This window comes from Spea bombifrons, chromosome 7 (assembly GCF_027358695.1).
Source record: "Spea bombifrons isolate aSpeBom1 chromosome 7, aSpeBom1.2.pri, whole genome shotgun sequence".
NCBI classification, from domain to species: Eukaryota; Metazoa; Chordata; class Amphibia; order Anura; family Pelobatidae; genus Spea; species Spea bombifrons.
The window spans coordinates 26,673,401-26,700,043 of NC_071093.1; the positions used below are offsets into that span (position 1 = coordinate 26,673,401).

General features: G+C 38.5%; 1 protein-coding gene across 1 annotated transcript in view; it reads right to left on the reverse strand.

Moving 5' to 3' along the window:
- Positions 1–26,643, reverse strand: part of RFTN2 (raftlin family member 2) — a 31,385-nt gene that overhangs the window by 704 nt on the left and 4,038 nt on the right. The window contains exons 2-8 of the mRNA XM_053472232.1: positions 23,449–23,632; positions 22,601–22,712; positions 17,652–17,910; positions 15,925–16,128; positions 14,668–14,789; positions 5,916–6,019; positions 4,462–4,540 (exon numbers count right to left, since the gene is read on the reverse strand). Coding sequence (XP_053328207.1) covers positions 4,462–4,540; positions 5,916–6,019; positions 14,668–14,789; positions 15,925–16,128; positions 17,652–17,910; positions 22,601–22,712; positions 23,449–23,632 — 1,064 coding nt within the window. The remainder of the gene's footprint in view (positions 1–4,461; positions 4,541–5,915; positions 6,020–14,667; positions 14,790–15,924; positions 16,129–17,651; positions 17,911–22,600; positions 22,713–23,448; positions 23,633–26,643) is intronic.

The window sequence follows — 26,643 nt, forward strand, 5'->3', positions numbered from 1 at the left end:
ACCTTAAATGTTTGTGATCACTCCCTTGCAAAAGCGCGGAGGCATTCTGCATGGGTGAAATTATTTTCCTGCCACTCATTGGCTGCTTCAAATTAATCTTTTGGATGTAATCAATGAATGATTTTACAGATTTTATGGGTTTCAAGAGGAGTAGATAAGTGATGATCTCAACATAAGCAGTAAAAATATTTAATGTATTTAGATACCTTGCTTGGCAGAGAAACAGGAATGTAATACAGTGTAGCAGATAACGATTACATGAACATAATACCCTCTACAGTGTGAGCATGCCAGTGGGTCCCTCTTCACCTGTATTTAATGAATTGCATTGTCTTAGTCTGTCGATTGTAGTTTTGACATACCCCTTGAATATATGTATTGTAAGAAGTACTGCGTTGGATGTGTGAGACAATAATAATAATCTTTGGTATAGCAGAACATGAATTCCACGTCTGATTATGAAGTAGCTGGTTCGGTGAGGCAGCTGTTTTAATGAAGGTTTTAAAGGCTTACTCTGCATATTGAAATACTTCCTTAGTACTTTAATATGCATTTCCCATTGGTAAGGTGGCATGGAACACTAAACTGTCCCTTTGATCACATTTTTAATGGTCCAACTCCTTAAGATTCTTTATGTGATTATTTTACCTAGGGTGAAAAAAGGGTCCAGTTGTTTGACTTTTTTTCAGGATTGTTCCTTCCCACTAACTTTTCTGCTCATTTTTTTGTTCAACGTAAGTTTGAGGGTCATACCTGCCCTCATCACATATCATACATGGAACACAGGAGTGATGGCAGGCCCGGACTGGCCATCGGGCACACCGGGCATTTGCCCGGTGGACCGGGCCGCGGCAGGGCCAGATTGATTTAGGGGCTCCTACCTTAAAACCGGACTGACTGGGCCTATGCGGCCGCTACGGCCGCATTAACGCAGGGCATAAGGGGCACCTGCGACCGGGTCCGCCACTCTAAGGGGCCGGGAAACCCCCACCAGGGCCAGCCTTACGGGCTTAAGGGGCCCTGCGTTAATGCGGCCATAGAGGCCGCATAGGCCCAGTCCTGACTCGGCCTATTTTAAGGTAGGGGCCTGGAGCTGCAGCTCCATCAGCCCCTAAGTCAATTCGGCCCTGCCACGGGCCCGGTCGCAGTTTCTGCTTGCTCCGGCAACAAGGTAAGTAGGGTGAGGGTGAGGGAGGGGGGTGCAGTGAGAAAGGTCAGAGGGGGGTTAGATAGTGAGAAATGGGGAGAGGGGATACATATTGAGAAGTGGGGAAGGGGGTACATAGTAAAAAGGGGGAACATAGAAGGGGCAGATAAGATGGGGAGAAGGGGTAGTGTGAATGCGTATGAGAATGAATGAATGAATAAATGTGTGGATGAATTGTGTGAATGCGTATGACAATTAATGAATTCATGTGTGGATGAATTGCTTGAATGATTTGTGAGACTGCATTAATGAATGTGTTAATGATTTGTGTGAATGAGTGAGTAAATGCAAAGATGGTACATGATGGGTGGGCTTTAACAATAAATAAATAAATAAAAATGGGCTGCTCTGGCTTAAATGCCCGGGCCTATTTTTTGTCCCAGTCCGGGCCTGAGTGATGGTTGCTAATAAAGGGCCTCTGTAGGCCTATGAAGATATTCCATTAAAAATCAGCCACTTCCAGATGAAGTTAAATTAAATATCCTTGTGGAAAATGTAAAAATAAAATCAAGGAATCAATCTTCTTAGATAGAGAATAGGAAGACTGGATTGCAAAATTGGTAATCTGTGGTCAAATACTGCCTTTCATTACTCAACACTAGGTGGCACTGTTTCAACTTGATGACCGTTCAACATGGTACTTTTATCTGATTATGTTATAGTTGAGTTGGAAAGCAACCTAGTTTATATTTTAAGCGTACATTATATTTTGAAATTAGCGTGGTGGGGGTTAGTTAGTGGTGAATTAGTTCGACATAGTAAACTCAAAATAATTGAAAATTATGTAAACATAATGGGTGGTTTCCAAATCAGGGTAAGTTAGAAACATAGAAAGTGACGGCAGGTAAGAACTATTTGGTTCATCTAGTCTGCCCAACCACTGACTACTTTCCTTAGTCTCTAGCCTTTTCTTATGTCTAGCTTAGCCTTATGCCTATCCCATGCTTGCTTAAATGCTGTAGCTGTGTTAACTTCACCCACTGCTGCTGGATAGCTGTGTCCTCTTGTTGTGGTAGTATTTCTTCTTTTAGATCAACTTTCTTCCTTTATCATGTTGATTCCCTTTTAGTATTTAAATGTTTCTATCATATCCTCCCTGTCATGTCATTTTTTCCCAGGCTATGTATGTTAAGATCTTTTAACCTTTCCTGGTAGGTTTTATCCCTCTAACCATGAACCAGTTTAGTAGGCCTTCTCTGAATTTTCTCCAAAGTATCTATATCCTTGTGGAGATACGATCTCCAGTACTGTACACAATACTGCAATTGAGGTCTCACCAGTGCTCTGTACAACACCATGAGCACAACAGCACGAGCACTTCCCGTCTTTCTACTGCTAATACCTCCTCCCTATGCAACCAAATTCTCTGAAATAATTACCCCTAAATCCATTTCCTCAGATGTTGCGGTTAGGACAGTATCAAATATTCTACACTCTGCCCTTGGATTTTTATGTCCTAGGTGCATTACTTTGCATTTATTCACATTAAATGACAGTTGCCACAGCTCTGACCATTTTTCCAGTTTAGCTAAATCATTTGTTATTTTGCTTATCCCTCCAGGAACATCAATGCTGCTGCAAATCTTTGGGTCATCAGCAAAAAGGCATATCTTATGATCAATACCTTCTGCAAATCACTAATAAAAATATTAAAGAGAATGGGTCCAAGTACAGATCCCTGAGGTACCCCATTGGTAACAAGACCTTTTACTCTGAATATATTCTATTGACTAAAACCCTCTGTTTTCTGTCACTCATCCACAGCCTAATCCATTCAACAATATTGGGATCTAAGCTCAGAGATTGCGGTTTATTGATAAGTCTTCTATGTGGGACAGTGTCAAAAGCCTTACTGAATTCTAGATACGCAATGTCTACTGCACCACCTGTGAATTTTTTTATTTTTATTCCATTTTTTAAATTTTATTCATAAAACATTCTCATATATATAAATCTGGCTTTTAAAAAGCCTTACTCTCAAAAAATAATGCAATTTGTGTGAGTGCACTAAATGAGTAGAATAACGATTGAAAAATTAGCAAAATTTAAGGCATAGGAAAAACAGTACATTTTCACGGGAAAGGGTGTGTATAAATGCCAAGTTTTTTAATTATATATAATTTCACCCAGATAAGAAACACTTGGCCCAAATCTTACTAGGTCCTTGTGTTGTCAGGAGAGCCAATCCAACATCAGTCTTAATTCTCATAATGTATTAGCACCTGCGACTACTAGATGAAGGTGATTCTACTTATCCACCACCCTCTTAGTCGGAAACCTTTATGGCTGTACTCACAAGCTGCCGAATTGGCATGGGTGGTGGCATTTCCCATCAACAAACAGACTAAAATTATCTTAGGGTCAACACAGCGACTCCACTCAGTGAGGACTGGGGTTGGTGATCAAAATTCTTCAAAACAAAGCAGTCCAGGGACCAGTTCTTTCCTTTCTTCACCATGTTCCCATTGTAGATGTAAAATATGTTTAACTTTAGTTATGTATCATGTTTCACTATATGTAGAATTTAGTTAGAGTTGTTCTGTGCAGTTGAAGAGAAACATCACAGCATAACATCTATCAGCAATTTGCTCACGAAAACTATAGGTACCGATTGGTAGCTGCATAGCTTTCTAAGTTTACTTGAAAAGACCTCACAACCACCTGTCTCCCTCCTTCCATTACATCTGGCAGCTGGGAACCTCCTGCTTAACTCTTCCCATATGTTGCCTGCCCTTATAAGACATATTGGCTGCATAGATAAGGAACAGACTTTGTGAACATTTGTGTCTCAATTAACTTGATGTAATGATTTCTTGGGTTGGTGTCGTGTTGTAAATGCTGTAGCCTGAATGTCATTAAGAAGATACTCCTTTTGCCTAAATATCATGCTTTGAAGTCAGCTCATGAGGCTAAAAGTCAATTACAGGAACCTTCAAACCAACAATGTTTATTTGTGTTCTTAAAGCTCTATCACATACTGCTTACATAAGAGGCATATGAAGTATAAATGCATTCAATTGGCAAAACCTGAAGACTAGAAGCTCCAAAAATTCCATACAGAACGTGTTACGAGGCCCTGCTTCTAGTCAGATGATCTGCAGGTACATCAATCAGTTGGGACCTTTTGGAGCCCAATTAAAGAGCCACTTTTGTACATGTAAGGATAAGCAGAGATGCTGCAGCGGGCTTGACTGCTGAGTGTAGAATCTATATCAAACTAAGGAAGCCATTAAAGCTGTTAAATAACAGCTTACCTCAGGTGACTGAACAGTTGAACTGGACATTACCGGTCTTTGAAGAAATATAATTTGCTTTGTTGTCAGATTTCCTTCACTGCAAAAAGAAACAGAACATTATAACACTGTGCACTGGATTTCTTTTCTGTATGCTACTGGGAGAGTATGCAGGATCTACTAACTATTTCTTATGCACAAATGATGCAGTGAAATGTCACAAACAAATAAATCAAAACCACTGCGGGTAAATTATGCTCATCAATCTTAAAAGCTTATATGCACTTCTCTTCTGTCCTGATCCCATTTATATATTTAAATGTTTCTATCACATCCCATCTCTATCAATACTTTGTTAGCACCTTTCCATAATTAATGTTATTTTATCTTATATTGGTTAAGTGGTTTCCTTTTGACAACATGGATTTCTGAACTAGCCAGATGGCCCAGCAACAGAAACAAAGCTGTTTCAATACTTAATATCAGTTGTCCATGCATTCTGTTGGAGAATAACTTCCCAGACCAAGCAGACTTCATATTTTTATTTTATAGTTGTGAATAACATAAAGTTAGTTTGTTATATTTTTTCAAACACATAAACAGCTACTTTTAGTTGTAATCTTAAAGGGATTTGTAAGTGTCTAATAGGTCATGCATTATTAATATGACTTAAGTTTAATAAAGAGCCAGCTTTAAGATGTAAATTCACAGGAATGAAAGCGCCATAGGGATGTGTTAATTATGCTGTTCTTGTAACTGACTAATTATTATAAAGTATTACCAAGATGTACTATGAGAACATGCACAATGCTTAGTGATCATATATCTGGTATGTTTGTTACCAACTAACCATGTGACCAACTAAAATATCAGTCCCAAAAAGTCCCTAATTTAAATTATACACAAAAAATAATGCATTTGAACCTGTCTGTCAAAGCATGAGTACAAGCTTTATTATACCATGGAATAATATTATTGGGCATTTCATAACATTCTTGAAATTATAATTGCTTTTCCATTTGTATAATGCAATTAGACACATCATTTTGAGCGCTTCACCCTCCTGGGACCTGAGAGTTCCAGGGTTGTGCACCAGGGAACCCGACTATGCAGGCCACAACAAGTACCTTGAACACATGAGTTATACTCACCAAACCGCTTATCTGGGTGACCACAATCATGGGTGGTCACAGTGTGTAAAAAAAACTTGGTGAGGCCAAGAGAGTTTCCTCATCCTGCTCTATTACCTAAGGGCTGAGCTTGCCTTAGAATAGCCAATATATGAAAAATCTCATCTCTGGCTTTTCACTAAAGTGTATTAATGTATAACTCAAGCATTTACAAGGTGGGCAACTTGCCAGGATCTTAGACAATTCTTGTTTTCTCATAAAAATGTATTCATGGGTTCAGTTGTGTAATATTGTGTAATGTAACAGAGAAAAATATTTTTTGATTCCTTGAGAATAATCTCTCACCTGTTTTGCCTAATTATTGGAGTAGGTATGATACAAGTAATGAGCCATCCAAATTCAGCCAAAGTGTGCAGAAGAGGTCCATAATCAGTTTTGATTTCAGAGCCCTAGAATTAAAAAAAATCAAATAAAAGATCACGAGAAATCATGGAAAAAGCATTATCTGAACTTTCTGGAATCTCAATTAATCAAAAGCATTTGCATTTAATTTTCATTAACATACATTAAGTTGTGTTCTGCCTTAACCTATTTTCATTCTGATAAATTATAACCACAGCCTCCTGAAAAATTATTTGCTATAAAAAAGAACTTTAGCACTCAAGAATGCATATATATTTGAATTCACTGCGGCAGTTACAAAATATTTTTGAATGTACAGTAAATGAAAAATGAAATAGCTGAATAATATATATATATATATATATATATATATATACTGTATATGGGATAATTGAATCAGGGCATGTTACTGAACATAAATTGGCTTATTGCTCAGTAGTGGCTCTTACTGCTCTTTCCATTTCAGTTTTTTTTTTTACATATTAACATTAATAATTGTAATGTTTTGTGTGTTTCAAAAGAAAGCCACACTTACCGTATGGTAAAAATGGCAAACATATGGTCTTTAGGGTAATTCATGGGGTTCATTTTGCAGGACCACTGATCCTTTGATTCTGTTGGCATGGCTATCCTTAATGTATACGTAACCTAAGCAGATTTTCACAAATCTTACAATCCTATAAACACAAACCTTTTTCTTGAATTAAATTTTTTCAATACACCATAGTTTGTTTAATAAAGTTATTATAAGACCACATTCTTTTTTCTAAAGTGCCTGCCTGCTTTCCTTTTTACAATGTATAATGATGTCATCAATAAGGTAAGTACTCTTTTGTGTGCTTAGCTACCTATCAGTGTGTTGGAAAACCTACCGATAGTTCTCCATGGGTGTCCTAGCTTCCTGGTCCCTCTGTGAGCACAGGATGCTTTATCTTCTCAGCTTTCCATCATCGCCTATCCCAGTCAACCACAGACCAAACATTTGGTGACATCCTCCAAAGACATCAGGCACCCCTTGCGTGAAGCTGTGCATTGTAGGAAATAAGGACACAATTAGCAGCAACACACAGTCTCCATACTTTGCACGCAAGAGGTGCCTGACAGTATCTGAGGATGTCATCCTGTTTGTTATGTGGTGGGCTGGAGAGAAGCGAGTGGAATTCTGTAAAGAAAAAACAGTTGTATTGTTCAGAGCTCCAAGAGGCTTCCAGGTTGAGATGGAAGCTGCTGAAGTGTGCCAGAGGACCACGGGTGAATGAGTATTCTTGCTAAACATCTACATAAGTAAAATGGAACATATGCATTACATTGAGCATGGTGTGTGGGAGTCTCATTTTAGAGTCAGGCCCTCAAATCATAATCCTTATTTAGTCTGTACATCAAATAAATATATTAGTCTGTTTAAATGCCTTATTCTTTAATAGGGAAGAGTAGAAAGAATGAGGAATTATATTCAAGCTAGTACACATGGCAAGCATTTTGTTTACCTGCGTCTGCACAACCAGCATGTGCAATTTCGATATGAGCATACCTGGGAACTTTCTGGAAGTTCCCAAATATAGATAAGAGCTACAACAGCGATTAGTAGAATACTGAGGTCAGCCCATCCTTAAACATTTAGCATTAGTAACTAGCAGCCTCCAGCACCCAAGCACTGGTCCATAGCAGGGCAAAACAGGGAATGAAAATTCCTGGCACTTTAAGACCAGTGGCCGCTAAAAGGGGGTCCGGGCAACCCCTGCGGAAAATAATTTCCGCAGGGGGCCCCTACTTACTTGTGTTGTCTCCTGTACCGCCAAGGGGATGCAGGAACCCAGTGGAGTCACGAACGTCACGTACGTCACATGACTCTGATGCACATCTGCTTCCCCTGGGCAATAAAACAGAAGTTGTTCAAAGTGCGAGAAACACAGAAGGAAGCACCGGGCCCCTGCAGATGTCTGCGAGTGGCACAGAGACATCTGCAGTTCCGGTAAGGGGTGGGGGAGTATGTGAGATTGATTGAGTGAATGAGGGAATTAATGACTGTGAAGGAGTGAATGAATATTTGTGAATTAGTATATGTAAATGGGTATCTGAATGAGGAAATTAATGAGTATCTGTGAAGGAGTGAATTAATATTTGTGAATGAGTATATGTAAATGTGTATCTGAATGAGGAAATTAGTGAGTATCTGTGAATGAGTGAATGAATATCTGAATGAGTGAATAAGTATCTGTGAATTAGTGAATGAATGTTTGTGAATGAGTGAATGAGTATGTGTGTGATAGCATGGATGTGTAAGTTGGAGGGCATGGCACAGGGAGGCTGTTTGGTTGTCGGTGTGGCAGAGTCTGTCCTGGTATGTGTGTTTGGGTGTTGGTTTTATTAAAAAAGATTAAGCACACTAAATTGTGGCTTCGGGCATCACATGTATGATGACTTTTATTTTTAGTGTACTGATATACTCCCAATTGCAACACATAAGATTCTATCTTATACTACTTTATCCAGTACACATGGATGCCGAGGAGTCAAGATTCTGTCTATTGTGTCTATTTCCATAAAATGGCCCACCAAAATTCTCAGCACCAGGCCCATGATGCTCTTAATCCGGCCCTAATTGGAGAGGAAAAGGTCTGTGGGTGTGAAGGTTTTGGAGGAGAAGGGTGTAGAAGAACTCTGAAGAAGGGAAGTTATACAAGCAAAGACTATGGGAGAGGAAGTGAGAGACTCAAGAGTGGGGGGTATTGGAGGGGAGAAATACAAGGCTGGCCAATAGAGGATGATAAATTATGCATGTATATAAAGAATACAAAGTAATGGGCAAGATAAGTAAACCTTCCTGGTTGGTATTCTACTACAATCTGCCCCTGGCTAGGAGTTATAGACCTCAGCAGTTGGAATGTACTGCTGATAATCAATGGTATAATCAATCATTTCGACATTGAGAGATAGCACTCAGTACTTCCAAATATATATAAATGTGATAGACTCTACTACACTGGATGTTTTAGAACGTTATCTACTAATCTATCTGAACTGCCAGATGTTGGACATTCCCTGATGCACTGAGGACTGCAACCATTAAACACCTCCACTGATTATTTGAATTCACGCTAAATGGTGGAATCAGACTTGTCAGACAGTCATGTCTATTTTGTTATTTATTATTTGTTAAATAATATACTGAACCCTTCTGGTGCTTGTTTGTTTTTGAAGCAAGATGCAAAGGGTAAATGTACTGGGTGCGTGTGAACAAGTGTTTTCAGTGACTTATGCACATTTTTGCATGAACGTTGTGCCAGTGGAACCTTAAAAAAAATTGTGCGCAGTTGCGGAGTCACATTAGGCTCTGGCATTTAATATGCTTTCCCTTATTGTAGGGGGCATACATCATAGGGAAAGCCGCATCTTGGCTCTTTATCTGCATACACTGGGCATAGCTGGGCCGCTGCATATGCAAACATGACAAACAACTGTGTTAGAATAGGGTTTTGCCAGGATAGCTTTCAGGACTGTACCTGCAAATTCTGGGGTCGTTGGCAGTTAAGCTGATAACAGGAGGCAGCTGCCAAATGATAAATGACCAGTGTTTCTAGTTAAAAGCCGCTTCAGTTGCAAAGAAAGAGGGGTCGGTGACCCCTGACAATTTCCTACATTAGTTTGTTGGAGTTAGGTATTTAAGTCTAAAAATCTGTGATACATTTGCACACCATTATTAATTTTCATCAAATCTGGCATGATAACAATGGCATGTTCTGTTGATTAAAATTGTTGGAATCTATGAGACTCATAGATATGCAAAAATACCCTGACAAAAGAAGGGTTAAAATACTGGTGCTTAAAATGATTTATGAGAATCCTACCTTGTAGAAAGGATTGAAAAGGTTAAAATAGCAAGAGATAGCTGGTGGCTTAATAAAGCAGGAGAGAAATCAGGGCCTTCATGCTCAGACGTTTTAGTGTCTGGTGTCAAATTGCAGAGACAGCTGTTTCCTGTGGAAATCCCAGACTTTAAGTGGTGTAGCAGAAACAACTGTAAACCATTGTTGCTTTGTATACAAAATGTTTTTTTCTCTTTTTTAATTTCTTAACTACCAGACTATAGTGCAAATTAATTATTGTAACAAAATAATAAAATATCATAAACGATAATCATAATAATAATATTAATAATAATAATTACAGCCATATTTAGATCGATATGGATCTTTTTGTGACAGCACTTCGCTTGTGTTGGTTTACAGGATCCCAGTAAGAGGACCCAATGGTCAAAGGTTCATACTCCCTCATCTGTTATCTTGCCATGGGTTGAAATTACAACATTTTTGGGAATTCACAGGCCTGTACTAATTCCACTGGAAGGTTATGCCACAAATCTACTACCCTTTCTTCAAATCATGTCCTCTAGTTACTGTTATTTGTACTCAAAAGAAGTAAGAGTAAATAATGAAAGGCTTCCATTGGGTTGCTTTGGCAGGCACCTAGGGTATCTTCTCTAAGGAACCAACCCACAGGGATTTAATTTGTAAGAATATTTGTAAAATGCTGTGATTTAGAACATCCTACACTCTTTTTGTTCTTTAGCAGATGGTTATTTCACATATTTCCTTTGTAAGGGAAGTGATATTTCCCCTTTAAGGATATCCTTGTTAAAGCCCATCTGGGTCAATGGACGTGACCAAGGCAATGGCTGACTCATCTGTGGTCAAGTCGGATTTCCTTAAATTCTGACCTATTAATAGATATTTGATAGATTAGAAACTCTTGGTTTAGGTGGTTCTTCATATTTTCTTAGGTTGTGGCCTTTTCCTGCCTTTCCTGAGATTCTCTTGTTTCACTTTCACCCTCCCATTCAATGTGTGGATGTGCAAGTAAATAGTAAATGGTGTAAATCCAGATTACCTAGTATATGAACAAAATAGCAATTGTCAAAAATGTGACATCCCCAGAATTTTTGTCCCAAGGGGATGTAGATAAATTGCAGGTCTCTCCATTCTGCACTCCAATTCATTCATTTATTTCAGGCAGAACTTTATTTTAATTCAATTTCCCCTTTGTCATTTTTATTTTATATTAGACTCTCGTTTTTTTGTTTAATCCTTTCTCACATGTTTACTGCTTGATTCCCTTTGTCCAACAAATTACACATGCACACATGATTACTCACAGACACCCACGTAGTTTAATTCACTATGTTCATGTAGGCTTTATTGCTTAGTATGACTGGATACCTTACCACGCGAATCACAAAACTCCCCATTTATACAGGAAAACAAAATAATGTTGATTCTTTTCTCTTTCTGCTTAACCCCTTAACAACTAGGATTGTTAAAAAATGGTAGAAATAACTGCTAGCTTTTTGCATTAGTGAGGCAACATCTTCCCCATCAGCAGGGGCAGCCATCTTTACAGTTGACACAATGCAGTCAGGCAGGTAACATTCTCCTGGCATCCACAAAACCCAGATATCAGACTGCCAAACAGAAAAGCGTGATTCTTCACTCCACAGAACATGTTTGGACTGCTCCAGTGTCCAGTGTCGACATGCTTTATACCACTCGATCCGACGCTTGGCATTGTACTTGGTGATGTGAGACTTGCTTGCAGCTGCTCAGCCTTGGAAACCCATTCCATGAAGCTCCCGCCACACAGTTTTTGTGATGATATTAATGTGGAAGTTTAGAACTCTTCAGCTATCGAATCGGCAGAATATTGGCGACTTTTACGTACCATGTGCCTCAGCACTTGGTGACCTCACTCTGTGATGTTATCTGTCTTTCACTACGTGGCTGAGTTGCTACTGTTCTTAAACACTTCCACTTTTCAATAATACCACTTACAGTTGTCCGTGGGATATCTAGCAGGGATGAAGTTTCACAAACTGACTCGTAAAGGTGGCATCCTATCACAATACCACGCTTGAATTCACTGAGCTCTTTAGAACGACCCATTTTCTTCAAAATTGTTTGTAAATGCAGACTGCATGGACGTATGCTTGATTTTATACACCGGTGGCAATGGATCTGGCCCCTGAATTCAATAATTAAGGGAGGTGTGTCCCAATACTTTTGTCCAAACATGCATAAGCCATAGGTATTAGTGATGGCTGGTTGACTGGGATTGGAGGAAGCACTTGCCCACCCTGTTTTGTCCAGTTAACCTTTAGAGGAATTTAATGATGTGGGGAAACAATCAGGGACAATCATAAGGAACGATTTTTAAAAACATGGCTGTCTGACATTAAAGTAGAAGTGAACAGGGGTCAAATAAATGGACTGGATGAGACAAAGGAAGGCATGTAAGTGTTAGACTTAGCTAGTTTCAGTTCTCTTTTCTCATATAAAATACAAACAATGATGAAAAGTATGTTTTTGTGTTTACCTAATAGGCGCATAAAAATATTTTTTTCTACTCAACAGCTGTTGCAAACAATTTACCGCAAAGGGAATGCTATATGAGCCCATGCTGCCAGCTGCTTCTCAATAATATTAAGAACCTTTAGGCTACTATTCAAGGAGCAAATACAGTTTACAAACTGTGACAAATGTAATCCATTTTATGTTAAAGAATTTCCTACTTAGAAATCAATGCTGCATCTATTGCGCATATGTTTAAATGTAGCTACAATAATGGAATATATCCTGTCTTAGATTTACTGTTAAATATTTGATATTATTAGAGATTGGCAAAAAGGTAAAGGAGATTTCCCATCATTACTAGTATCAAATGAAAAACAAGTTTTCAAAATTGTTGTTGTTGTTTTTGCATAATATAATGTTTTCTGTCAACTGCATATTAGCCACCTGTATCTGTTTTAGGACTTACTTAGCATTGCCATAAATAAACAGCTCAGTGTGGTGTCACACAAATATCAAATGACTGACAATTGTTTCCATTATTTTCAAATATCTGACATAGGCTATCAGTTCACTAAAGAAAAATGCAGTTTAGTTAATAAAAAATGGACCCCAGTATGCATTTAACATGAAAACAGGCCTGAACAGTAGCGTACCTGGGGGGGGGTTTGAAGGGTCGGTCTGCCCCGGGTGCCACTTATTAGGGGGGTGCCGCCAGGCCAGCATCAGGTGTGCACCCCTCTTGAGGCGGACTATAAGAGCTCTAGAGCAGTAGGCTCGGTTGGGCAGATCAAAGATCTCCCTCTAACCAGCTCAAAATCAGTCAAGGGAGCAGGAGGTCTGTTAATGCAGACCTCTGATCCTGCTTCCTTGGGATGATGATGGTGTGTCAACAACATTGAAGCTGCACCCACTGCCTTCCGCGCCCACCACCTTCCACACCCACTGCAACCAAAGGACAGACCAAGAAGAGCCAAGAGGAGGAGGAGGGGGAAAGGTGACTATTGACCATTGTCAATGTCTTGTTCAGTGTATATATAGTTATGCTGTACTGCATCAGTGCCTGGCTCAGTATGTAGTGATGGAAGTTATGCTCTAAAGTAGATCATAACTCCCATCTCTTTATACTGAGACAGACATTACATTATATGAAAGTATATAGCGCCAGCAGATTCCGTCAGTAAAATTCAAAATCACATCAACACAAAACCAACACAAAAGGAGAAGTGCCCTGCTCTTGCAAGCTTACAATGGGATGTATAGAGTCATGGAAGGGAACCAATTAGTCAGTTATACATCATCCATACTGCAGGGCAGTAAAAGTATGTGTCCTGGAAAACATGGCTGATACACTAATGTATATTTTTTCTTTAAAAATAAATGTTTCTTTAAAATAGCACCAAACTTTAAGGGTGCGGCCTATAATCGAGCCAATACGTTATAACATAAACCATATATAATTTGTGTGGTTAAACTAATTGAGAGATGGGTATTATTTTTAAAATGAGATAGTAAAAGTGCTAAAAACCGTGATTAAGTGTTAAAAACAACTGGCCCTAGTCTTTAAGGAGTTAAATGTCTTTGTCCTGACCGTTTCCATTGGATATTGTTGTTCGCTGTTTGATGCCCCATGTACTAGACATTCATTGACTGCAGGTATTGGAAGGCAATTCAGTTAGTTTTCTATGCTTATTCTCCAGGCTAACATAGCTTCACTCCCCATAAAGGGCCCCGGTTTTCCTCAATAAAGTGTGTTTGTGTTCAGCATCCTGAGTGGCCCATTGTGTCTTTCTTGGTGACTCTTTGCAGGAAACATTCTTCTGAGGAGCTATATTTTACTCCAAGAACTATAGCGGCAACCTACTCGTAGCAGACATTACTAAAAGGAATCTGGCAATGACACCCAGGGACTTTCTGGCCGACATGATCCCGTTATACAGAGAAATGGTGGTGAGACACAGCTTGCTAATAAAGATATATCTTTAAAACATATTCAAACATATTGCATTCCATGTTTTATATTAATTTATTATTTTCATCACTATAAAAGAACCCCCTCTAAATCTGTCATGTGGTATTTAACTGCTTTATGGGCAACCACATTCTCCGGAGAAAATTGTTTTATTGTGGATTGCTTTGTGTGTAGAGTAAATATAGCAAGTATTGTTTTAATTATCCAATTACACTGTTAATATCCCATATTGGTTCTCCTCTTACTGGGATTTTCTACCTTCATGTGTGTATGAAAATAAAAAAGTTTACATTGTATGAATAGTATATTATTACTTAGACCTCTATTCTTATTCCTTTTGATCATTCTAGCAAGAAATGTATTTATTAGGTAAAAATGTTACCTCAAACACAGTCCATTGTTCTACTATTATGGCATCATTTCCTCTCTTCTTGGAGCCTGGAATTCTAGAACTATCATCCTCATAGATGAATAATCCTTCCAGTGATTTTGGCGACTGGTCTCCTATAAAAATAAGGAAACAGATTCCATTCCGTTATTAGCTTTTCATGTTATTATTATATTATCTTCTATTATTATATAAATTCCCTCTATCAAATAAAATATGTACCCACAACACTACTTGTATTCCAAGTATATAGATATATAGCCATAAAACCATTGCATATGGTAATATTCTTTGTGAACAAGGAGGATCCTTGACAGGAAGGAAGAACTGGGTGGTATAAATTCTTTTTATATATCCTTGATAAATAGTGTGTGTGGAAAAAAATGAAACCATAACTCATGAAACAGAAGCTAGACTAAAAGTTTTTGTTGTTTTACTATAACCTTCTAAAAAGATAAATTAATCACAACATATCCTGCATTTTAATATTTGTACTCCTTTTAATAAATGGACAAAAAGATGTTTATTTTTTGTCCTTAGTCATTGGATTTTACAAAATGAAAAAAATCTCAACCGATTTTAACAGTTTCCAGTTTTAACACCATCCCTGTAGGATGTCATAAGCAGAACCTCATTAGTTATTTTGTGTAGCCGTTTCTGTATGTTCACTTTTTTGGAAACCCCATTCTACTGTAAAATGGTAGAAGCTGATGATCGGGTCAGTATGAGGTGATTTGGCCAGTGACCCAGTGGACATTTGCCCAGTGTGCCAGATCCAGGTCTGATCATAGCATGTTTTAGAATTAGGCTTAAGGAAAACATGCTATTTTAATTACATGTAATTTAAATAACTTCCCAGGTAGTGTATGATTTTTGTGTTACCAAAGCAGGACACCTATATTAGGTACAAACTGGCAGAAGATTACTACTGCTATGATGGGAAGGAAAGATGTCTGATTAAAGACACCATTGTCTGTTATGAGGCTTATGAACATTATTGGTACATGTGAAGCATTTAGTGAAAGGTCTGCCACGAAGCCTGTTGCTGCCTGAACCTTACTGTTACAGTAAAATCCTGTTGTGCCTGCAATCACGCATCTGGATTATATATATAGCTGGGTTCATGTGAGGCGATAAAGACATATCACAAGTATCTTTGTTCAAATGTGGAGCACCTGAAAGACTGGAATGTGAGAGCATTGATTTCAGTATCGCCATTTTTTATGATAAAAAGTCATTAAAAATCCTTACCTTTTAAAACGTCCCAGTACACAACAGAATCAATTAAAGATAACCCTTGTTGGTAATGACAGGTAGTAAGTTCCAGCCAGTCTGTTTCCATTGCACTTATGGCTGTTCCTTTTCGAGAGACTTTCATCGAGAGATTGCCTTCTGTGTACTTGCAATAATTAGTATCTTTATCCACAATGTTAAATATGGCATACAATGCTTTACCTACAATAGAGTGTGAAAAGTATTTACAACTATGAAATAAAACATACATTACTAGCCAACTGTGCTCCAGTTCTTGCCAGATTCTTCATTTTCAATTTTTTTTTTGACAAAGACAAACTGTGCAATGACAAAAACAGTAGACACTATAGATAATACTACATTGAGAAATGTGTAATGTTTTTTTCCCCAAAATATATTTGTATTGTTCTTAATGACAAAGCCCGTACATGTATGGGCTCACAATGCATTGTTTTTAATGGGGTTAAGGACTACCCATTGTCCTTAAGGGGTTAAAATAATATCCTATCTATCATCTATCTGTATATCTTCCTTCCTCCCTCATTTGCCCTCTTAATGCGACTGTTTCACATTATTCTTTGTTCTGATTGAAATATTCAAAAAATATACACAAAAACATGAACAATAGCAATATCACACCCATGTCATGCTGTTACAGAGACACAACCATATAAGGTCAAATCTCTAAAAATAACCATATTAACTCATCCGTAAACAAGATCCAAAAGTAAATTAAATAAATAATGTAATTGGAAAACAATATTGCCAATTTTCCCGTTAGAAGAAAAATAACTATTTTGTAGACTCCATGTCAAATCTTTTTGTCCCGCTCTGTGTAAATGACGTAAAGTATTTAAAAGTGTTGCTGATACAATTACTATGTTCTAGAAAAGTCTCCAGTTTCTACTGACACATCACGTCTACCTGCAGGATATTTAAGTTTAAAGGCCTCGTTTTAGCTCATGAACAAATTACACAAAAGTGTTGCCTTCTGCCATTGATAACATCTTGGTTTTCTAAATAAAATAATGGCATTTTGTGGGATTGAATACTGTACAGCTGTTGAGTATGGAGCATGTATTTATAGAAAAGGCAGAAATACTACTAGAAGTTAATCATTTTAGTCTCTTAAATTCTTGTGGTAAGTGACAAATATAGCATCTGACAATGGTTCTCTTATATTTTCTGTGCTCACTGATACCCAGAGCATGACCATATGTATGCCACAATTCATCTTGGATATAACATAGTATTTTTTCTCAAATGTCCTTAATAATTCAAACAAAGGAACAGTTTTGAACATGAGACATAGGAGAAATGTAAATGAAATCATGGAATAATGTGTATACTTTTCTACACAAATCTACGTAAAAAATGATACGCTTCCAAGAGCATGAATCATTACAAAATTACTATAGATTATGAATTATGTATAAATTAACATATTTTCAGTGACCAAAGCTTTGGCCTACATGTTTGGCATTGAAATTACCACTCCAACTTTGGGTGCATGCAAGTGACAGATGGCAATACATGAAACACGTTCACGTGCACTCAGCACTGCAAACCACCCAACGGCAGTACAGAACTTGACCAAATATAATGTGCCCTGTACATTTACTGGCACATGGTATGATAAAAATAGGGTTCACCCATTAAATTGCATGTTCACTTGGTTTATATATGTACAGGATATGCAATTAAATAATTAACGTGGAATTTACCTTGACTCTTTCTTGGCTTCGGCAAACTGCCCTCTCTGCTAAAAAATGGATCTTGAAAGCTTTCATTACCCAAATGTATTTCTTCATCAATTCCACTTTCAGATGACTGTCCACTAAGAGTCCCCTCAGTCCAGTTTTTATAGTTATCATCGGTAATGTGTCTGCTACTCTCTTGTTCCACACTTGTATTTGTGGATTGATTGGGATGTCTTGTGACAAACCCAATAAATTTCATACCTTTTCTAGATGCTTCATTGACCTGTGATTTAAGGAAAGTAAACAAAAATTAATTAGAATTCTGTGGATATGCCCCAGAGGCTTAAAGTATGATTGCTGGGTAGTCCTATAACATCTCCTCTTTCTCTTCTTTTTCTCCAAGCTTTACATATTAAGATCCATTAGTCATGTCATGATAATTTTTTATCCTGCAAACCATTTACCATTTTGGTTGCTCTCCCTTGAACTCTCTCCAAAGAGTCGATATCCTTCCGGAAATGGGGTCTGACCAGAGATCTGAAAAGTGGCAGAACCCCCCTTCCTCTTCCTGCTACTAATGCCTATAGCTATACAACAGAACACCCTGCTTGTTTTTTGTGACACTTTATTTAATAGCCTGAAAGTCCTAGGAAAGATATTGTTTATTTACAACTCACAAAATGATCATAATACCGTATTGGCTCGATTATAGGCAGCACCCGATTATAGGCCGCAAAGTTAGGCGCTTTTTAAAGAAAAATTTAGATTTTTAGAAAAAATACACATTAGTGGAATAGTAAAACAGTATTCTAACTAACACACTGTATTTGAACATTTTTGGTATCTATTATGAAGTTAGTCAACATATGTTACATACAAACAGAAAACCAATAGCGATTTTAATGCACCTTTCTTATAGATATGCCCCTTTGCCCCCAGATATGCCCCTCTGCCCCAGATATGTCACTCTGCTCCCCCCAGATATGCTGCCACTCTGCCTCCCAGATATGCTGCCACTCTGCTCCCCCAGATATGCTGCCACTCTGCTCCCCAAGATATGCTGCCATGCGTGGCCAGCTTCCGGTGCCGGGACTTCCCACGGCAAGGAAGATTGTTAACGTACATCGTGGAGACGTTCACTGCGTAAACAACCTCCGCTGCGGGTACTTCTGCATGATGTGCTTTAACAATCTCCCTTGCCGGAACTCCCCCCGTGGGAATTGCTGGCAGGGGAGGCTGTCTCAGCGCATTGCGTAGATGTCCACGGCTGCCGGAGAGTAGGATCCAGTTCCCCTGCAGCGCTGCAGGGGATCTGGATCCAAACCCTGCTGCCTGCCTGGCACCCGGAACTGCATGTCCCGGGCGTCGGGGGCGATACGAATTGCGCATTCCTGCGCTAAACCCTGAATATAGGCCGGGAAAGTGCGGCCTATATTCGGGCAAATACGGTATGTATCTGTAGAAATATCTAACAGGTAGTATTCTAACTGTAATAGAAATCCGATCTCCAAGGTGATCAGCTCAATTATAGTTGAATAAGCACCTTGGGACGTGCAGTTTCTCAACAATGCGGTTTCCCCAATCTTTTAGAAATACCACAGTATGATTTTAATATAGTGGATAATGAAATCCAAAGATTTATTTAAATGTAATTATTTTACTAAAGGTTGATAATAATGTGTGTATTTAATTTCCCTGTTATCATTACATATTAATTCTGACTACAATTATTAAGAAAGGTGTATTTTACTAAAACATGGTACGGGTTTTTATGGTTATATAGCTTTCAAAATACCGTATTGGCTCGATTATAGGCCCCACCTGAATATAGGCCGCACCCTAAAAGTTTGGTGCTTTTCTAAAGAAAACATTTTCTTAGTAAAAAATATGCTGCCACTCTGCCCCCCCCAGATATGTTGCCACTCTGCCCTCCCCCGATATATGCTGCCACTCTGCCCCCCCGAGACATGCTGCCACTCTGCTTCCCCGAGACATTATTATTATTATTATTATTATTATTATCTTTTATTTATATAGCGCCAACAGTTTACGCAGCGCTTAATACAATACATAAATTCAAGGGAAATGACAAGACAAGAATTGACAGACTAAGACAAACCGATACATTTGGTGGAGAGAGCCCTGCTCGCAAGCTTACAATCTAGACATGCTGCCACTCTGCCCTCCCCCGAGATATGCTGCCACTCTGCCCCCAAGATGTGTCCCCCCCGACTTACCAAAGCAGACTTCTGGGTGTCTTGCGGGGCCGGCAGAGGACATCTACGCAATACGCATAGATTCCGTTGATTAAAGCGCATTGTGCAGACGTTCACCGGCTGCGGCGATGCGTGTAAACGACCTCCGCTGCCGGCACGTTTGCACGATGTGGGAATTCCCGGCAAGGGATATGGTTAAAGCACATCGAGCAGACGTGCCGGCAGCGGAGGTCATTTACGCGCATCGCCGCAGCCAGTGAAAATCTGCACGATGCGCTTAGACAACCTCCCGTGCCAGCACTCCCCCCCCGTGGAAAGTCCTGGGAGGGGAGGCTGTCTGAGAGTATCAGAGAGTAGGTTGCAGGTCCCATGCACTGCTGCAGGGGATCTGTATCCTAACCCTGCTGCCTGCCCGGCGCCCGGAACTGCATGTCCCGGGCGTCGGGTGATATGAATTGCGCATTCCTGCACAAGACTCCGAATATACTTAATAGACTAGAAAAAAGTGCGGTCTATATTCGGGGAAATACGGTACATGCATTCAATAAATAGATCTGCCCAGTCCACTGTAAGTGGCTATGGGTAACAACAGCTCAGCCAGAAAGTGATGCACCACGCATATTCATAGAATGGTGCTGCTGAGTCCTGAAGAGCTTAAAAATTGCCTGTCCTCTGTAGCATCACTCACTTCAGAATTCCAAACAGCCTCTGTAAGCAACATCAGCAGAAGCACTGAGTGTCAGCAGCTTCATGAAATAGGTTTCCATGGTCTAGCACACTGCCACTAGACCCTAAACCACTGAATCAGCGGAAACATGTTCTTTGAAGTGGTGAATTGCACTTCTAGAAGTCTGATGGATGAGTCTGTGCCTACTGTAAAGTTTGATGGAAAAGGGTTAATGGTCTGGGGCTGGTGTTCAGGGTTTGTGCTACGCCCCTTAATTCCAGTAAAGGTAATGTTGATGCTACAGCATACAAAGACATTTTAGAAAATTGTATGCTTCCATCTTTGCGGCACCAGTTTGGGGAAGTACCTTTCCTATTCCAGCATGACTGTGCCCCATATATACGGGTTCATAAAGACATGGTTTGACAAGTTTGGTGTGGAGGAACCTTGAGTGACCTACACAAAGCCCTTACCTTAACCCCATTGACCCATTAACCCTGATTATTGCAAGCCAGACCTTCTCATTCAACACCAGTGCCTGCCACAGGCACACTACAGAACCTAATGGAAAACATTTCCATAAGATTGGAGGCTGCAATGGTTGTGGTGGTGGTGAGTAACTCCATATTAATGCCCATGGTTTTGGAATATGGTGTCCAACAACTCACATAGGTGTGATAGGTAGGTGTCTATATACGTTTAGTCATACAGTGTATATCTGTACCAAATTGAATCTGTCTGTGTATTTTGTTTCCTTGGAAATGTTTCTCTTATATCACCTACAATAGTTCTAATTAGCCTGAAAATAAATAATAATCCTGTTACAGTGTCATTTCAAGGCACCCTTCCCCCAGGCTATGTTTAGCAAATCATGAACAACATTGAATATAGTTCTTGCAACAATAACAATATGTTTCTTTAGTAAAATGACTCACACTTTTTAAATGGTTCAAGCTGCACATATTTGATTCCCTGTAATTTTACTGTATCAGCCAAAATGTATGCTGCAATCCAACTGTGCCTGATATAGATGGGGATGAAGAAACTGTTTCTCTCCCATTTTGTATCAAACTGTCTATATTTATAATTGTATAAATACAAGAACAGTCACTTCCATTTTTAACGTGCTTGTTTCTTCATTCTGGTAAAAAAAACCTTGAAGTCCCCCTGTGGTTAGTCCCCCTTTCCATGATTCAACAAAGTCACCACAAGGTTCAGGGCTGAATCAGGCCACAAAGAGAAAATGGATTGGGGGGGCAAGTAGTGTTGTGATTTACTATTTACTACAAGATAATAAGACAGCTCTTTTAACAAGACACCATTAAAAATGAAATGGGTGATCAAATAGCCCCTTTAACCTCACATAGAGAAAATGCATCATGCAATGGTTTAAAGATGCTGTTCCACCAAGTTTAACATTTAGAAGAAGCGTTAGAAGCATCATCCCCGGTACTGTTGAATGCCCAATCCTTTCATATAAATAATTCCTTTCTCATGTAAAACTTCACCTTATTCATAAGTTTTAACAACATTTGTCATGTGACACAAAAGCAAGCCATTATAAGCTGTTGCTTAGAAACATAAAAAAGCTTATTTAAAGTTTAGGTGTTCTATTGGGAACATGATTTAATCACTTAATGATACTCTGCATGATATATGCAGCCTACACTAAATGGAAATGCTGGCCACACTACTCAGCTACCTTATTTTTTCTGTTGTGCAGTATAAATTCCCTAATACTACTCAAAGGGATACAATTGGTCAACCGGACCAGATTACAAGTATGTATGTAACACAGCTCTAAACAACATATGATGTTACACAAGTAAAGCTATCCCTTGATGTAACACTTAATTGCATGCTTGAGTCGAAAATCAAAGAAAGAAAATGTAAATGTACCAAAAATTCCTATACTACGGCTTATTATTCTTTATGGCTTATATACCAACTCAAAATATTGCGTACTTCAATTAGTATGGGAAAAAAGGGAAATTTACATATACACAGCAAAAGAAGCTCCATTGGTGTCAATTAATATTCCACAAGCATAAGCAAAGTTCAAAAGGACTGTGTGAAAAATAAGGCAATACTTTTTCTAGTAGTGTTTTCATGCTTTCATTAGTCAGTGTTTCACACAGTGAATTCCATTCCTCAATGACGAGGCCGGCACGTCTTTGTCCTGGGGATGCTGCCCGCTTTTGACTGGTGGAGGCAAAAAAAAAATTAAAAAAAGAGAATGAGAAAAGAAAGGAGCCTTTGTCTGTTCTTCTACACATAAAATGTAAATAATTTAAAAAGCAAAAAATACATTTTATAACACACATTTAAAAAAAACAAACACAAAAAATATTTTTCATTCCTAAACAATGTTACCTACAGCATTAAATAATTTAAAAGTAAAATTATTTTTTATGGCATATGTCCTTTTTCAAAAGGATACACAAACTTAACTATTACAGCAATAGTGAGATAATGTTTTCATTAAATAAAACTTAATTTCAAAGTAAAATTAACTTTTGTCACTCACAGTCTTTCTTGAAAAACAAAAGAGCATCCAAACTTTTTTGAACAGCTCCAACAAACGTACAGTATTTACTTAATTATCTAATAATGTATTAAATTATACATTTATATCCAATAAGAGGGTCTGGTCCATCACTCCAACCTTTGAAATGATAGCCTATCCTATTAATAAAAGGGACAGTCTACAGCTAATAGTAGCCTCACCAACAATGAATGCATATTAAAGTGCTTAGTGTCTCATCCTTGATTAAACTCATGCAGCTCCAGAGCTGCTGGCTATCGTCCCATCAGCGCTCCGAGGAGGCAGTAGGAACAGCTTGTGAACTAAGCAACTTGTGCTTCTTAGTTCAAAAACATTTTGTCTCGTTAACAACTCCATGCACTTTGGAAGTTATACAACTTGCCATAAACTCACCTTAATTTAAGTCGATACAGTACTACTCGATACAAGTAACTCATTGGTAAATGTCTTCTACGCCCGGTAGACAACATAATAGGATGAATTGCAGCAGTCGTATAGCCTCGTATGTAATATTCCTCCAGTTTACCGGGAATATCAAGCAACGACTTAATCCTAATTACATTAGGATTTGTAGATGCTACAAAAACAAACAGAAACACTGATGTAACACATGTCATATTCTGTAAAACATTTACACAGATTTTATTAAGCTTCACTTCAAAAGTTCTCTTGTTTCTAGTTTTCACAAAGCTCTATACTACAGCACGGTAAGGGAAGGCTCAACAAATCCCGGGCCCCAGGTTGCCAATGGCAACTAGAAAACATGGTTTTGTGGGACAAGGGGGTAAAAACTGGACAGGGCTAGCATTGTGAATCCTGCACCCTATGCTTTCCTCCAGGGCGGGGTGCATGGCACCCACTTCACCCCCCACCCTGCAGGAAAGCATAGGGTGCTGGATTCACAGTGGCAGAAGATAGGCAGCTATGTGGCAAGTCTCTACGTGGTTAGGGGGGGAGTAGTGTTTGTATGTGTATACATGTATATATTATAGTGTCAGTCAGCATGTATATGCATAGTGCCAGAGTCGGTATGTCTACAGTATTGTAGTGCCAGACTCAGTTTGTATGTGTGCATAGTGTTAGAGTGTGTGTTTTCATATATATATATAGTGTAAGCCAGTGTGTTTATGTTGTTGAATAGTGTGTGCATGTGCATAAGAGTGTACCGTTAGCATGTATGGTGTTGTGTATGTTACAGTATGGCATTAGCATGAGTGTGTATGTCAACATATAATTTGTGTATTGGTGTAGAGTGTTACCGTAAGGTGTTAGTGTTTGGTTAGCATAAGGCATTAGCATGTGTGTGTCTGTATGGTGTTAGTATGGGTTGTCTACCTCTGCTTTAAGGAATACTCATCACACAACTAATACAGAATACATGACCTTTGTAGAAATGACTCAGTTTAAGGGGCTTTGTGTAATCATTTACACCCTCATCAGCAGAGTTAGAACTTTCGTTATGGAGCTTAGCACATTGTAAGATCTGTGTGTGTCCAGAAAGCTGTCTTTTTCAACTCTATATAATTCCTTCCAAGTGTTAGGCATTCTGTCTCTTCCAAGGGCAGTTCTTGCATCTTATTATTAAGATGTGAACCTCTAAGCTTACTAATGTACAGACCCGGAGTGGTTGTCTGGCACACAGCTGAATTTGCCAAGACGCACGCTACATAAGCATAAAAACTATACATCATGCATACCTGCACTTAAATGCCATCACCAATCGGGCACTGCTTATGTATACATAGAGTGTACCATTAGTTTGTTTATTTTTTTTGCTGTACTATCATATATTGTGGGTTCAGTGGGTTCAGTCAGATTTCCATACATTTTATTGCTAATAATAATAATAGCATTTTGTGCTCCAGCATCCACTATTTTGTTTTGGCTTATAACAGTGTTCTATTGCCCTAAAGTCACTGTAATGTGTATACAAACATCAGAAAATGTGTTTATACATTGCTTTTTGTAGAAAAAAATCTCTTCGAAGTTTCTTATATAGTCGCATAAATAGTTTTCAAAGGATCCCATAAAATTCTTGGTAAAACCCTAACCTCTAGCCATGCCTCTAACAATACCCATAAAACAAGTGTGTCTGCTTGACCAGTTGGCATGCTAGGAACTATGTAATTTTGACTGTAGACATTTCTGTAACTACAACAAAACTTGCAATTTGCGAAGACTACACAGATGGATATAAACTAATGGTAAACACTCTGATCTGATCTTCTTACTTATAATTGAGAAGTAGTGGAAGTTTTCTGTCTTCCAAAAGGACAACATACATAGAGAAAAAAAACTGGGGCTGAGTGTGACAGATGCAATAACACACACATACAGAAAATATTATTGTTAGATTGTTTTAGAATGTGCAAATGTAACACTTTATACAGTACATCATACATATGACACAGATCCAATCCAACAAATAAAGTAGAAAGGGCCTAAAAAGAGAAATGCAGAGAGTTACATGCACATTCACATAAAGACATTAAGAGACAGCTCAGCATGCTGACGGACAGGTCAGTGCAGTAGGAGCATACATAAGAACGCTCAGAGTTTGCCTCTGAGTATCAGGGTTTTTGCTCTAATATCAGTGTCTCAGGGTGAAGGGACATATTGCCAGGGTCATAATGTTTTAAACTGACACCTTCCTATTCTACACAAGTCAGAGGATACCTGTGCCTCCCAATTAGTGCAGTTGCTACCAGTATGCTATGGTTAATATCACTACTTGAATGGTGGTGACTCAAATATGTGTATCTTTGATTAATGAGAAATCAAAGTTTCCATGAGGGCCAGCATTAGAGTCATTTAGTTAACACAATTTGTGAGTTGCTGCATAGAATTATCACGATGGCCTTTATAAAGTTAATATTTAATGAGTCATGGGGTAAGCTCACTTAGCAGGTTCCAAGTGTGAGTAGCATTCCTCATTCAATGATAGCTTTAGATTCTATAAAAATATGGTTTTTGGTACAATACACTGCATCCCCACCTCAAAAGTCTTGTTATTATATGGAATTTCCTCTTTAACATACTAGTGGCATTCCATACCAGTGAATGCTTAGATCCAGAGGTTTCACTTGGGTCTGTGTTTAAATAATGTTGTTTGTTTAAGTTACTTTTGTTTTATAAGAACAGGAAAAAACAATGGAAGAGGCAGGAGGAAATGAGGCAAATGAGAGTGATGAAAGAGACAGAACTGCACGATCAAGTAGGAATAGAGCAGTGGAAAACTTCTGTGCTCATGAAGGAAATGTCTATTCCAAGGAGTAATCACTTAAGTAATAATTATATTGAAATACTTATTTTTTGTTTTTAATCTTTAAACGTTCTTCTAAACATATGTGTGTGATTAGCTGCAATTAAGCCTGATTACATTGCAATCTTATCAAAGTACCATTATCTTTAAAAAATATTGTACGGAATCTTGAAAAAGACATGGTATAAGGGAGGGTTACTATAGCAGAAAAAATGTGGTAATGACATAATGGCAAGTGTGGCTTCCACCCATGATGAAATCCTAATCTTGGTTATAAATAAGCGCATGGAAGTCAGCCATATGATCCCAAGCATGACCTTAGGTTT